Here is a 15,712-nt window from a genome sequence, read left to right on the forward strand (position 1 = left end):
CTCATTAATGTCACAAGACCACAGTCCTGCAAATTGCAGAGAGCATAATCCACATACTCGGTCACAGGGGAATGTAGAAATGTGAGCGGGAGAAGGAGATTTGCTCGATGTGCATAAGTCGTAGCTGTTGACAGGCAAACTTCCACAGAACGGGCCTCTGAGAATGAATAGATCACTAGAGTTTATGACCTGGGAGGCCTTTTTCACAGGAGAAAAAGCTCAGTTGTAAATAATACAATCAACGATGGCTGAATTCCATTTAGCTGCTTCTTTCTCAGGGCTTTTCAGGGCTTCTTTTTTTTACACTTACAGAGCCGTAGTTGATGTTGTTAGTAACACCTGTGCTTACTAAGAGGCCTCTTGGTCTTATGGGCAGGCTGGTATGCAAAGTCCATTTAATGGTTGAGTCAGGACTTTATAAGCATGTTGACACGATGGCTCAGTCACAACCTTGCTCCTTTTTTTTGAGGGTTTTAAATCGAACGTGCAGCATTCAGTTCAGTACTCGCTTTTCATCCTGTAAGCGCTGCTTTTTGATGATGCGCTGGTTATTGGAAATCGTAGGACCACAACTGATCCCACAAGAATTTAACCCGTTACATTTTCACTTAGCAAAGAGGAGCCTGGTTAGTTCAGCGCACCACGTTCAACTCTGAGTCAGCCCGAGGTTGAGTGTGAGGGATTGTAACAGCGATATTACAACCACGCTCTCTCCGCTGTGCGCGCACAGAACTTCATCATCCGTGGCGTTTCAGTCCATTTCTGCTGCTGCTGCTGCTGTTATTATTTGTCTTTCCATCCTGCGGTAGCTGTGTGATGATGCACCATAGTGATGAACTCCACTATTCCCAGTGTTATCGCTCACTGCTGGTGGGTAGGCCATTATGGCATGAGTCACGGCTGAGTGCCTGGCTGTGGGTGTCTCATCGGCGTGTAGCTGTGAAATACATACGCGTGTTTTATTTATGTTTTTCTGCATGTACGTGTGAGAGATGGACATTTGACCATCCTCAGCTGCAGTGGGGTCAGTCTTTTTAGTAACTGCACTGTTAGGGCTGCATGGGGAATTGTTGTGTTCGTCTCAACATATAGTTTCCCCAGCAAACACTTGGCAGGCTTCAATATCAGAACAGTGGAGAATGATAAAGGAGGAGGCTTGAAAGAACAAAGGGAAATACCTCTTCCATAAACATGTTCATGGTTTCTTTTTAGCATATGTGTGTTCTTACCATTGCCAACAAAACATGTAAGAAAAACACTCTTTTTCATCTATTTATCACAACTTTACAACTATAAAAACATGATTGGCCCCAGAGGGTTGGGAAATGTTACAGAGCCTAGTCGGTGAATCCATAATATGTTAAATCTCTGGCCAAGTCTAACAGAAATGATCAAGTTGTTAGCATTTCTGTTCATAATACTGTTTTTGTCAACTCAATTTTATGCTGCGCTCATAATTGGCATCTTAAGTCACTCCCTTGTGCTCACAGCAATAAGCTTTTACGAGCAGCAGAAAATGATTTTCAGACTTTGTTTTTGCAGTTTTCTGCCTTGTAGCAACATAGACGTTGCCCCACCTTATTCCTGTTGAATGTTGGAGCAATATGCAGCCTGAGAGGAAGAGTGCTGGCACTACTTGGGGCTAGAAAAAGCACTGCAATCTCCTGTGCAAGTGTTTTGGAGGAAACAAATGTTTTTATCCCCTAAAACATCCTGATATTAGAATAATATTATTATATTGTCCGTGAAAAGTTAGTAGCCCAATGAGAACGTATAGGAAGGGTTTCACACTCTTCTATCACGTTTGTAAGCAAACAGAAGCCTCCTCAAGATGATATTACTTAATGGGAATATTATGTAAAAATGGAAGACTGCTCATTATGAAAAGGTTCACGCATGTGGGTGGGTGTTATTTTTAGGTTGGGTGGTTTTTAAAAAGTTTCCTTTTTGATTTACCAACACTCCCACACTGCAGGAAGTTTGCTTCCAAACACTGCAGTGCTGCTGTCCTCTAACAGGAGTGCAGTAAAGGTAATCGTGAACGTCATCTTATCACTGACAAACCAACAAAAACCTATTTTGAACAACAATATTTGATAAACTTGCCTCATATAATATATAAGACAGTCAATTGACCTCCGCCATGTTAAACAGAAGAGGTTCTTGCACCTTTTGTAAACACTTTGTCATTTTATTGATTGTCTTGGATAATCTCTTTAACAAAATGAGATTAAAGACAAATTACGACGCATGTCATCCATGTCTTTGTTCCTTGGTACAGCTACTGGCGCGAGTGACGTTGGAGGTCGAACCAAAGTCACCAATGTGACACTTCACATGTTTGTATTGTGATTTAAATGTCTCGTGATAGAGTGTTGGAGTTGTTTTGGTGTGTAGTCTCTTTTACCACAGGTATCTTGTAAGCTTGTTGTAAGTTTCTGTTGGTTTTGTCAACTGGTCTGTGAAGTGCCTTGTTATCCGTTCAGGAACGCCGACCGCTGAGAAGGGTTGTTTTCTGCTGCAGACTCATTACACTCCACTGTTGACACTAAACGGGCTAGCGAAAGGATTTAGAGGCCTATTTAAATGTCACATTCTCCGTTTTTTTTGTTGTTGAGCCAAGCCTGCTGCTTGGTCAAATGAGTACTGGCAGGAAAGAATGTGGTAACATCCCAGATCCCCCCTTTTTTTTGTTTTCCTTCTTCTGGAAAACCACAGTGGAGGACCGTAAGGATGCCTCCTCTCTTTGTTTCTTTTTTTATCTATAGTTTCTGTGTCTCCCTTTTATTTCTTTCTCCCGTTACGGTTGCTAAAACAAGCTGGTTGTCTTGTCTGAGTCACTCTGGCCATCTTCCCTCAGGCTCCTCCGCTTTCTGGCACTGATGTCATCAGGCTGCGCCACGAATGCACCATCGCAGCAGGGGGAAAAAAAAAAAAAACCTGGGAGTCTCCCTGTTTCCATTCACAGGATCCACATACCCAGATCAGCAGAAAAGAGTGGCGGACTAAAGTCTGCTCGCTGTGTTTTGCGGTCAAGGGAAAAAAGTTGAAGGATCAGCCTACTGTTGCAGACATCTTTAAGTTGATTTTGGCCAAATTGCACCGAAAATCTCTGTTTTTTTTAAGTAGTTTTTAAATAAAACAGGCTTGATAACAACAATTTCATCATGATTAATTAATAGCAATCCCCCAGCCATTATAATCTCTCCCTTTACAAAGACAACGGTACCTAAGTAATGGGTTAAAACTAACAGAGAGTAATGTAGGGCATGGGTTTTACTGCTGAGTGGTTAATTTTATGTTTGACAGGCAGACAGACTCCGGACACCAGTAGCTAGTCCTAATCTCTTTATGGTCTTGGTTTTTGTCCGGTGATCTGGGCCCTGCCGACTGGAATAACGGCTGACGAGATGAAAGGGAAAGATGACGGTGTGTGAACCTAATACCCCTCTGCCTCTCGCTGTTGTAACGAGTAGGTTCCGCCTGTGTCATTAAGCTGATTTCTAGTGTTAGTATCCTCGATATTAAACAGCTCACCAACAGCATATTGTTTGATTGCAGCGTTGGTTTGTGTATGACTTTGGAAGAAGGGGAGAGGAAGCAAGAGGTGGCCCAGGGGAGAGGCAGAAGCCAGATAAGGAGTTAGCTGGCTTGCTGGTTGATACTCGATAAGCAGCAGGGATGAATATTTCACTGGTCACAAGGCTGAGACTCTCCAGCAGCAACAACATCCAAAGAGACCGTTCCTGTCTCTGAGTGCGTGTATGTCCATGTGCACATAATATTGTTTGTGTTTTGTTTGTGAGCGTAGTTTGTTTTTTTCACCTGTTCCTTGTTCTGCTGTGCCGAGCCTCCGTTTACGTCCGCTGCCACTGCTGAATAATTTACAGCGATGTTGAATTAGAGAAGAATTGAACGCTGCCAAGAGGAGGTGTTGAGTGGAAAGAAGCAGGAATTTGACTGACTGAAGCATTTCAAACGCGGGCAGCCGAGTCACAAAGCGAAAAGAGTCTCTGTGTTCCTCGCAATGTCTCCAGATAGCCTTCCATCAGCGAAGACTCAAAGCATCAGAACAAAACCCCCTTTTGTCTCCCTACGAATATCCCGTTACTGAATGGCTCCATAATCATACATCGCCAGGTTTTGATAGCTGATCGGTAATATTAAATGTCGTCACTAATCTGAGTGGGGTTGGTGCTGATACTCACCTTATTTAGCTGATCAGACATCAGCCATGACATAAACAATCCACATAAATGTCAGTTTCTTAGTCAGTGTTACCATAAAATGCAGTGTTTATGACGCGATCTGTCACAGTGGGCTGTTGACTCACGCGCAGCAATCCCTGGTCTTTGTTTTTTCACTGCAACACAAAAAGAAATATAATCTAGGGTTAGGTGTTAAACCGCGGCACTCGTTCGTACCAACCAAACTGTGGGAGTAGCAAGTATCAAAAGATGTTGTTGAATGCTTTGTCAGCGTCTTAGCCTCGTTCACTTTATTCTTTCATCAGATATTTCGTGATGTAGATAATAACTTTAGCTAGTGTTAGTTAGGAAAAGTTACTGTGTTGTGTTGAGAGAAAATTAAACTTGTTGTTTAAAAGCAACAGTGCGAGCCATGGAATTGGCCAGGCACCCTTTGTCGCGTGTCATCCCTCAACTCTCTCTCAACCTTTATTTCTTGTCACCTCTGTACAGTCTCTATCAGATAAAAAAGACATGGTTGTAGTTAGTTTTTAACAAAGTGCACTTCATTAAAAGCTCTTCCTGTAACCACGTGTGCCGGATCTGTTGTGCACCGCGTTGAGCTTTCAGTTTTCTGATGTGCTGAGACTTCTTCACCCTAAAATATATGCACTGTTTTCATATCGGTGTCCAAAATCAGGTATTGCATGCAACTTCAAACGATACTCAGTCCTGTTGTGGTTTTATGAGCACACACACTCCTCACAGTGTATATCTAAATTAGTCGGGCAGTAAAATAATAAAAAAATAAAAAGCTTTAATTTATTGCCTCGATGTTATGGCCATGGTAAACCGCTCACTGTCAGTAACGGTGTCGGTTGTGAAACTCTGAGCTTTGGTCTGACCCTATTTACAGATACACACATACTTCAAGTGTGTTAGAGATTAGCTAACGAGATTGAGTTCACCTGTACTGCCTGTGTACTGTACACAAGCGTGTGTTTATAAGGGAGCGAGTCGGCTTTTTTTAACACTACCACCAGCTAGATCCAGTGCAACTCTAGTGCCTCGTTTCGCTGCATTGTTGCTTGACCACAAACCACAGTGACTACATATCACAGGATCGAGGCTGTGTGGCTCTCGACAGCTAGGGAATGTGAAAATCAATAGCATCCCTCTTTTTAGAGATTCTATTAGACTGGTCTGCGGAGATGTACAGGTCAATAAAGCATTTAGGATCTGGCCACTCAGCTAACTATTAACCAATAATCAAACTGTGAACAAGGGCAGAAAACACTTAGGTCATGGACATTTGTTGTTTGTTGAGTTTGTGTGTTCAAGTCTGTTTACTTAAGCTAAAGAGCAAACAGAGTAAACTCAGAATGACTGCAGCATACTAAAAGACCTTCTATTTGCACGACGTTTCTCCAAGACAGCGAGGTTATACTTATCAATATCGGCTCATGTCTTTAATTAAAGATGAGTTTCGGCACCTTATCGTGAGCACGCACATTTTCCATCTAGCAGGGATCTCACAAACTACAATTATCCTGAGCAGCAACACATAATAGTGTCAGACCAAGGCCTTTCCTCAGCTCTTACTGTACACAACCCTGTGTGCGCTCTTTCTCTCTGTCCTTAAATCCTCTATATTGTAGCTTGTTTCTCCGTATGATTTAAACAGCAATGTATGACCCTAAATTATAGGCCTTTTTTATAGGGTGTTATTAAGAAAGACGCGGGTTTTGTTCTTAAGTATGATTGACTCTGCAAATGAATGTTTCTGGCTTGTTTAAAAATGGCTGTTGGGGAAATAATATTGCCTGATATTCATGAAAAACAGACATTTGAAAAAGTGATTATTGCATTGGAAAGGCACCTCTCTGTTCTCATCCAATACACCACCTAACAGTTGGGGTTTTGTTTGTTGGGCCTGTCACTTTGCCAAGAACCTGTTTCTATAAATATCCCCAGGCTCAGAACTGCACTTCTCATCTGTGTCTTGTAGGTTTGCTAAGAACCTGTCGCCGGACAAGATCAACCTGAGCACGCTGAAGGGGGAGGGCCAGCTGACCAACCTGGAGCTGGATGAGGAGGTTCTCCAGAGCCTGCTGGACCTTCCCACCTGGCTGGCCATCAACCGTGTGTGCTGCAACAAGGCCGCCATCAGGGTGAGGGACCCTGGCATATTTTGGGAAATACGCTTATCTGCTTTGAGTTTGATAAAACGAGTTATACCTCTCTCATGTCCGCACAGGAAATATGAAGCAGCCAGATAGCTTAGCTTAGCATAAAGACTGGAAACAGGTGGGAACTGCTAGCTGCCCTCTTGCTTTAAACTTTTATCGCTTCGAGCTTCGAATATTGTTATATTAAAACCAAAGTACAGAGATAAGATTTATTTTCCTGAATATTTAAAATTCTGGGCTGATTTATGTGGTTTTATTTTAGACTTAAATTAAAAGAAACCTATAAAAATTCATTATTATGCTCATTATATACAGCCAGGCTGACACTTAAATCACGCCACAGAGTAGATACCAATTAACACCTATCTCGTACACTTCAAATGACTCTTTGCACACCCAGTCTCTGTTGGAGCTGTCTGATGTGGTCATGATCGTCAGCATTGTGCCATATATAATAGCAGACTCTGACACACCCTGGAAACAGTGAATGGAGACTCGTAATTTGCTTCGTGACTGGACTTTTATTCAGACCAAGGTCCACTTTCCACCTCCTCTTTTCCTCCTCCGCCTTATTTTTTTCCTCTGTGTTCAGCCTTCACGTTCAAATCTCCATTTTGTTGTTCACTACCCTTCCTTTGCTGCCTTTCTCTTAATTTATCTGCAGGCTTGATTCATGTAGTCTCTTGTATTTTGCTGTGTCACTGACAGTGTGTGTAACACTAATGCAGTGTTGCAACTATAATACATCCTTTACAATAGGGGTGTGTGGAGCATCAGGTTTCTCAGTGAACCGTGGAGCTGTGGTACCGCCTGGCTCCAGCTTAAAGTGTAGTGCAGTTTTTTTTTTTTACTGTTAAACTGGTGAAAAAAAAAAAAAGAGAACAGAGATCTGTATCTCACTTCCTCACTTGTTATATCCCTATCTCTTCTTTGTGTCTTCCTGTTACAAAGGGCCGAAACCCAACACTCTCACATCGTCATTTTAAAAGGCTGTCATACGCAAGTTAAAGTAAATAAAAGTTTGTTTACTGTATTTGTTGCTCATAAAATATGTAAGCTGATTTAAACGGCAATTAATGTTTCTGCTTTGGTGACTTAAAGTGAAACGCCTGAGCTAACACCCCCCTACTATGACAGAGGCAAGGCGAATAAAATGTGTCTCTAATTCAATTAGAGCTGTAAATCCCGAGCTTTTTCTCACTTCTTGATTCATGACGTCTCAGAGAACAAGTCGTTTTGTGGAGGGGTGGAAATGCATGTGACGATAAGCATTAATCTCTTTTACTATATAATTTGACACTGACTTGGATCAAGAGGAAGCATGTTGAGGATTAATGAAGCTCTGGAGCTGAATGGAAGGAACTGCAGTCAGTCTAGACTCATTGATTTCTTTTTCTTCCTTCATCTCTGAGCTACCTTGCCTTGCCTTGATTTAATTCTGTGCAGTTTGGTTGCCTGCAATTTGATTTCTACATCCCATTGGCTGGTAATTTAGTTTAGCATATTAGGAGGACTCAAAGGCCACGTGTTTGCTGTAGAGATCCTAATACTGTAAGGCTGAAAAGCTAAGCCACTGTTTGTGTTTTCTTTGACAGATACCATGGACAAAGTTGAAGACTCACCCCATTTCTTTGGTAAGTTTCAGCTCCTACACCTGTTGCTCACATAGACAAAAAAAGAGTCATTGATAGGTATTTCTTTTTACATGTATTATTATTTTGAAAAGTTTGAAAGTACCACAAATGAACAGTAGTAGGACAGATTAACCAGCTGTAGCCCTGCATAATTTACTTGTCGTCCATCAAATGTTAAATGACGCAGTTCGTCACATGGTGAAGATCAGGAAACAACTGAAGGTGTTGCCATCGTCATAGAGCTTCACAAACACGCTGTCTGCGGCCTCAAGCTGTTCATCATCAGACACCACTGAGTTGGGCTGTCCGGAGTTGTAGTCATTCATGGTGTAGCTGAAGTTGTACATCCCCCCGGAGCATGGCGGTGAAGATGCCAGTGGCTGGGTTGTAGCCACTACCGATGTTGGAGAGGATTCGTTGATATTTCAGAGTTGTGTCTTTTTCAAACGGGCCAACTGAGCTTCCTAAAGCGGTGGCGAAAGCCAGTTTGAAGTACTTGCACATGTAACATCTTTGAGGGCCAACAGCTGCTCGCCCTGAGCCTTGTTTAACTTCCAGACCTCCTGGCTTTTGTAGAGCTGCAAGTTGGCTTCGACGGTGGCCATTTTTTGCATCATGGCGCCGAGGTTTTGCTCAAGCGTGCTCTGTGTCTGTGTGGTGGCTGCCAGCTTCTCCCTCGTGGCTGCCACCTCGCTGAGCAGGGCGCAGGTGTCAGGTTGACAGACTGCCAGGCTTGACCCAGTCCCCAGGTAGCTGTAATTCCCAGTGCACAGACACAGAAACCAACCACAACAGGAGGAATGTACGCTCCGTTTTACACTCGTCTCCACAAAACCTGGATGTTGCCTGTGGTCCTCGGTCCTTGAATATATAATTCCAGCACCTGTTGTTTTTTAGCATGCTGTATTAGCTAATATATTATATAAGATATTACAACAAACATATCAGGGAAACACACAACTATAACACTATTTACATTAACATTTAGCGTGATTATCAGGAGCACATAATACAAGTCGCTTTGTATTAAAAGGTAGCACAATAGCACTGTTGAATCTTATTAGTCACTGTAGAACACAATGGTATCACACAATCAATATCAATCAATAGCAAAGCCTTTGAAATATACAACAGTGTGAAACGCGTATTGCTGTATTCTGTAGGAGAGGCTACTGAAGGTGGTACATACAGCGCTGAAAGCCGAGTTGTGTCGAGTTTTATTAATTTGAGAATAAAGAGGACATAATTCATGTAGTTTCAAGGTGTTTTATCCTGTGAGACAAAAGCTGCTACTTGTGTGTAATGGACAAAATGTAGGCGGCTTCAATATCTGCAATAGGCTGCAACAACCTTCCTCCACATTTATCTTTATCAATCGAATTGTACTGCAAATCTCAAGCCTGCAACATTGTAATTGGCAAAAACAGATGATGAACATTAAGATGAAATAGACTTAGCAGCCTTATTGAAGACATTGGTCGTTGGTGGTGATGTTAAGCCCATGACTTGCTTGCAGACCCTGGATAAAGTGGAGATGGAGATGAGTACCTGTGATGAGCCCCGTCCCCCCAATGGCCCGTCTCCCATAGCAACAGCATCAGGACAAAGGTCAGTAAATCATCAAATGTTATGCTATTTTACGCTGCTGTTTGTGTGTTTCTTATAATTAGGAGAATAACATCGAACACTGAATTCATTGTACATTACACTACACAAGTACTCAATACACTTTAACAACTTATGATGCTGCATAGTATTTAGTTCTTTTTATTTTAGCTAACTGCTTTGCTGCTGTAATACTTGTTTTTCTCTCTATGCGATCAATAAAGTTTATCTTAAATATATGTAACCGTAGCTTCCTGTTTGTCATATTTGAAGTATATGAACTTGTAATTATGTTCAAACAAAATCTGTTGGTACAGTACAGACTAGTAATAACATATTGCACTCACCCTGTTGCTAAGCACTACTCATCACCTTGTTTACCTTACTTTCTCTCCACCCATGTCCACCTGTCTGTGTCCTATGCAGTGAATATGGCTTTGCTGAGAAGGTGGTAGAGGGAATGTCACTATCCATCAACTCCATCGTCATCAGGATCAGTGCTAAGGCCTTTAACGCCTCCTTTGAGCTCTCCCAGCTGCAGGTCTACAGCGTCAACACCAGCTGGAGCATCAGTGATCTGCGATTCACCCGCATCCAGGATCCTCAGAGGGGAGAGGTCAGGATTTATTTATTTTCATTTGAAAAGACTACTAGGCTGTTGTGTGAGTCAGAGTTTCTTATCGTGCCTGTTCTGTCCAGATCCTGACGTTCAAGGAGATCAGCTGGCAGATGATCCGTATCGAGGCTGACGCCATCCAAAGCGCAGAGCATGAGATGTTGAGCGCCCCCATTCGCCTCATCACCAACCAGTCAAAGATCCGAGTCACTCTCAAGAGACGGGTCAGCCACAAACATACACACACACACACACACACCATTTGAATATATTCAGACATTCATTTTAGGAAATGTGATGAATCAGCCTTGAAATCCAGACTGCTCTAAGCAACGTCTTCTGTGAACAATAAACCCTCTGTGTGGCCTCACAGGCTGCAGGGCCAGCAGCAGCGATTCATCAAATGGCTAGTGTGCATTTAAACCAAAAACACTACTTACATCTGTTTTGGAGATGTGAGGATTTAATTTAATGCAGCATAAAACTTTAACACAAAAGACTTTTGTGTGAAAGTAATTAACCCGGTTGGTTCTTTAGGCTTTTACAGAACCGCTGAATACAGCAATTATCACAAAACACAAAGTTATTCTCTCCCAAATATGCAGGTATAGTTCCTATTATTATAAAAAGATATGCTGTTTGGGATTTACCCGATAAAGAACTTGTAATGTGTGCTTGAGGTGTTGGACTGTAGCTATTCAAAGTAAGAAAAAGCAGTTTAGTACAGTTCCAGTGAATTGGGTTTATACCGGGACTGGAATAAGAAAAATTCCCTTTGAGTGTCATGTTACATTATTCTGAGCTCTCCGGCCACCTCCACCTGCATAATGCATGTTTATACCAACCGGCTCTACCTGATACAGATTAAGGACTGTAACGTGGTGGCCTCCAAGCTGATTCTGATCCTGGACGACCTGCTCTGGGTGCTGACCGACTCCCAGCTCAAAGCCATGGTGCAGTATGCCAAGTCTCTCAGCGAGGCCATGGAGAAGTCTGCACAGCAGAGGAAGAGCATGGCCACGGAAGACCAGGTATACACAAACACAGATACTTCCGTACACATATAGGACAAATCTATCTCACTCGTGAATGGTGATTTATCTCCCTCTCTCTGTCTCCTCTTCATATTTTCAACATTTCCCTCTTCCTCCCCCTTTCCATGCCCTAATTCCACTCTCTGTGGAGAAGCCCTGTCATGGTCTGATAGTTTGTCCTTGTGTCCATGGATGTCATGTCTGCCCCTCTCTGTGTCACTCCTCTGATGCCATATGGCGTCTATCTGCCTACCCCATCTTTGTCTCTCTCTGTTGCTGTCACTGTCTTTCAGTCTGCCAGATTTTTTGCTTCTAAATCACACACACACTAACAAAATGTACATTTATCGCCCATGCAAATTCACACCCATCCACTTCCCACAAAACATACAATGGTCAGTGTGTTTTTCTTTAGTTTGGTCTTACGCACCATCTGCTGGAAGAATTGAGAATTGCATGACTCAGCTGTTTATTGAACCTAACAGTCTCTGTGAGCCAAAAAATGACACTTGACCCAGAAACAACTTAACACTAACCCAGCCTGAGAATACAGAGAATATTTAAAACTTTAATGCTAATCTTAATATCTGTGCTTCTTCCATGTCTGTTTACCAGGTGTCATCAGCGCCCCCCACAGCCCAGCAGGTGCGCACCCAGCAGGCGTCCACAGCAGCTGACCAGGGTGCAACCATGGCCAAGCTGTTCAGCGCCTACGACGTATGTGAGACGTCCCACCACCTGCAGATCACGCACCTGGACCTGCACATCTGTGACGACATCCACGCTAAGGACAAAGGTAGCATATACGCAGATCTACGTGCACTGTACATTGCGGTGTACATTTATTCACACGCATATACATGACACGACACATACACACACTGTGGTACACACAGAGTCCTTAAAGGGCAGAACTCCACTGATACAGAGATGCTTTACTTCAATGTGATATATAAAATAGTCTTTGATTCGGGTCCTAAATGTTTTTCTTGATTTTAATCACATTTATTTGCCTTTTTAATAAACCACAGAGATTAGTGCATCAACATTTCACTAAAAAATGTTCCGTCTTTTTTCCCTTTCTGCAGTGATCAATAAGAGGATAACGGGTGGAGCCATGCAGCTTTCCTTCAGCTCCATTACTCTGGACTACTACCCTTTCCACAGAGCAGGTATGAATCCTCCCGTAATACTTTAGCATGAAGGCATGCAACATATTCACTACCATGCAATGCTTCCTGCATCCTTGCTTTAAATTCAAGTTTTATACCAAGGCATGTACAAACACTGTTGGCACTGTAACAAAACATACAGTAGAACTTTCCATATTGTTTAAAGCAATTGCATCAAATAATAATAATAATAATACATATTGGTAAAATAAATAATACCAAACCAAGTATATAGAAATTATTTAATTACATAAATCGAAGTGCAAAGAATGCATACAGTGCTTGAATCTTGGTAAGCAGAACAAGAACAAAGACAACTGATGGATGCACAACTAATTGTACCAATTTGTGTCCTCTCTGACCTCTCCAGGTGACAGTTGTGCTCACTGGATGCACTACAGCGAAGCCACCAAGACCAGGGAGGGCTGGGCACGGAATTTACTCGACGAGTTCAAGTCCAATGTGGAAATGTTAAAGACTGCAGTTCGAGACCAGCAAGGTCCCGCCCCTGTGCACAGTTCCCCACAACATGGTAAACACACGCTTACACATGTTAAATGTTTTATATGACTCAGCGTGTTCAGGGTGTAAAATTCTGATTGTATCTCCTGGCAAACACACACAGCACATCATCCCTGTGGGTTTTCTGTCCTCCAGTGTCCCTTAGGGACGATGTGTATGGGCCTCTAGGAAGTCAGGAGAGAGCAAGAGGAGGAGGAGTAGGGCTTAGGGAGGCAGATGGAGGATTCCTAGAGTGGAGCTCACACGCACAGCCTCCGGCCCAGTGCTGCTGGTGCCTAGAGCCAGGTACCACGGTGTGTGTGCGCACAGCCGGGTGCGGTGATGCACACCTTTTGCAAAGCACAGAGGTTTCCCGTTGGAGAACTGAGTGGTCACTCTATTTGTCATTCCGTTCATCTTTTGTTCCTCTCTATCCTTCCATCTCTTTACTTCTCTGCAGGTAAGATAAACACCTCATCCAGTGCCGCCTTCAGTCCTCCTCCCACTCAAAGCCCCAAGACCCAGCTCATGTCCAGCTCTGTTGTTCTCAGGATAGCTGACTTCAGCATCTACCAGGTCACTACAAACACACGATGGCTTACAAACCTTCATATACAGACACCCTAAGACTACATACATCTTCATTGCTAACTTTGAGTGAGAGTTTTGTGTGTCTTTTTCTGTGTTGTAGGTGTCAACAGCCGACCAGCGTCGCTCCAGCCCCAAGACCATGATCTCCTGCAATAAGAAGTCCTTGTACCTTCCCCCAGAGATGCCAGCCATTCATGTGGAGTTCACAGAGTATTACTTCCCTGATGGAAAAGACTATCCCAGTAAGATTTCAAGAAATTGGCATCTAATTTTGGAAACATTCATCTTTATTTAGCAGTTCATGAGCTGTGTAAGTAGCTGTGTTTTTGTGCACCACTGTTTTGGCAGCGACTTTCTGTCTCTCACCTCCCTTCTGGATCTGTTCAGCCCATTTGTTCAGCTGTGGGGAAGTCATTGACTGCTGTGTGGCTGAGTGGACATTGATTTTCAGAATTACGCCTAGTCCTCTGAATGAGGAATCACCCAATTAATTCATGTTATGGATTTCTCCCAAATTCCCTCCATTAGGAAACATAATATGAATAGTTAAGAATAAACAAGACACACAAAAATGTTTTGCAATTTAAAAAAATGACTAACAAACTGGAAACTAAAGAAACACCATAATGTTGTATCTCTTCCTCTTCTCCCCATCCTCCTGCTTCTGTAGTCCCGTGTCCTAACCTGTACGTCCAGCTGAACGCCCTGCAGCTGGTTCTGGATCCTCGCAGCCTGGTGTGGATCAATCTTTTCGCCCTTGACCTCAGGCAGAGTCTAGAGCAATTCATGGAGATCTACAAGCTCAGCGACTCGCAGAAACCCGACGAGCATGTTGACATCAAGGTTGACGGCCTAATGCTCAAGGTAAGGTGGAATGCAGAAAGGTGGCCTTTGAAATGTACTCTCTGGCATTTATGTAAATGTTCCTTTACATACTTTCTGCTCTCCATTAGCTGGTGATTCCCACTGATCGGGAGGCCTCCTGCCCTCCAGATCTGCCTCGCTCCATCTCAGTGCAGACCTCAGAAATGGTGGCGACGAACACCCGGCACCCGGCTAACTGCACCCGCTCCCATCTTGAGGCCCTGATACAGGCCTTCGAAGAGGAGCCCTTCTTCTCTCCCACTTTCTCCTCATTCCCTCGCTCCTCCTCCTCCTTACCCCTCCTCCATCCCGTCTTCCAGCGCCATGCTCACGAACAAGATACCAAGCTCCATGACATCTACCGGGGCCTGGTGGTGCCGACGTTGGGCACAGACGCCCTCAAGATGCCGGCCGCCGCCGACTTTTGGGCGTTGCACTTTGCCCAGTTCTGGGTGGACTATGAGGGCACCCGCGGAGGCAAGGGGCGGCCGCAGCCCTTTGTAGACTCCTTCCCGCTCACCGTGTGGGCGTGCCAGCCTGCGAAGATTGTCCAGCACCAGGAGAGGCTTAGGTGTGCTGCTGGATCAAGTTTGTCCAGGAGCACATCTGGTGAGGCTGTTGCACGTCTACAGAGGAAACGATTACTAAAGGAGTATTACAGTACTGAGGGTGCAACTCACGGGACTGATACAACACCGCCACCCAGTAACGGACTCCATAAACCCCTCTCCATGGACAGTCTGCCTTCTTCCTCTTCTTTGTCGTCATCAAGTAAAGATGCAGGTGTGCATGTATTGGTGCACGTGCAGAAGCATTTAAGTGCTCAGGTATGTTTTTCATTCTTATATTTTTCAATACTCCATGTTACACGGAGAGAAACTGGGACTGTTAATTACTCTTTAACTGATGAATGTATAAAATTTGTGGCAACTGTAGACACAAAGCAAACTATTTGACAATGGATAAATGTTCTTCTGTTCATCTGTGAGTGTCATGTAGGATATATTTTTTATTTATTACTCATCAGATCTTTGATTTAACATGTGGACATTTTTATTGTTGTCTTTCGATATTTAAATAAATGTTGAAGTCACTTACCAAGTATGGTTTTGTCTTCTAAAATGTGATGGTTTGCCACTTTTACTTATTTTATATTGTTGTAAATTGAGTGTCTTTAAAACAAGACTAAGAATCTACAGCCATGCTAGCAGCTCAGTGAGACTGAACTCACAGCTGTGCTTGGAGCTAAATGCTAACGTCAGCATTGCGAACATGCTCATTGTGTGCAGGTGTGTTTTCCATTTTCACCATCCTAGTTT

General features: G+C 43.3%; 1 protein-coding gene across 1 annotated transcript in view; it reads left to right on the forward strand.

The window, feature by feature from the left end:
* uhrf1bp1l (UHRF1 binding protein 1-like) overlaps positions 1–15,712 on the forward strand; it is a gene marked incomplete in the record, with an annotated part of 36,493 nt that overhangs the window by 3,215 nt on the left and 17,566 nt on the right. Inside the window, 14 exon segments of the mRNA XM_035673940.1 lie at positions 6,196–6,358; positions 7,972–8,010; positions 9,527–9,618; positions 10,042–10,231; positions 10,315–10,455; positions 11,095–11,262; positions 11,881–12,061; positions 12,354–12,437; positions 12,808–12,969; positions 13,095–13,244; positions 13,399–13,514; positions 13,630–13,771; positions 14,200–14,393; positions 14,483–15,220. Coding sequence (XP_035529833.1) covers positions 6,196–6,358; positions 7,972–8,010; positions 9,527–9,618; positions 10,042–10,231; positions 10,315–10,455; positions 11,095–11,262; positions 11,881–12,061; positions 12,354–12,437; positions 12,808–12,969; positions 13,095–13,244; positions 13,399–13,514; positions 13,630–13,771; positions 14,200–14,393; positions 14,483–15,220 — 2,560 coding nt within the window.

This window comes from Morone saxatilis, unplaced genomic scaffold (genome assembly GCF_004916995.1).
Source record: "Morone saxatilis isolate NCDOM2014 unplaced genomic scaffold, NCSU_SB_2.0 Contig10, whole genome shotgun sequence".
Lineage (NCBI taxonomy): Eukaryota > Metazoa > Chordata > Actinopteri > Moronidae > Morone > Morone saxatilis.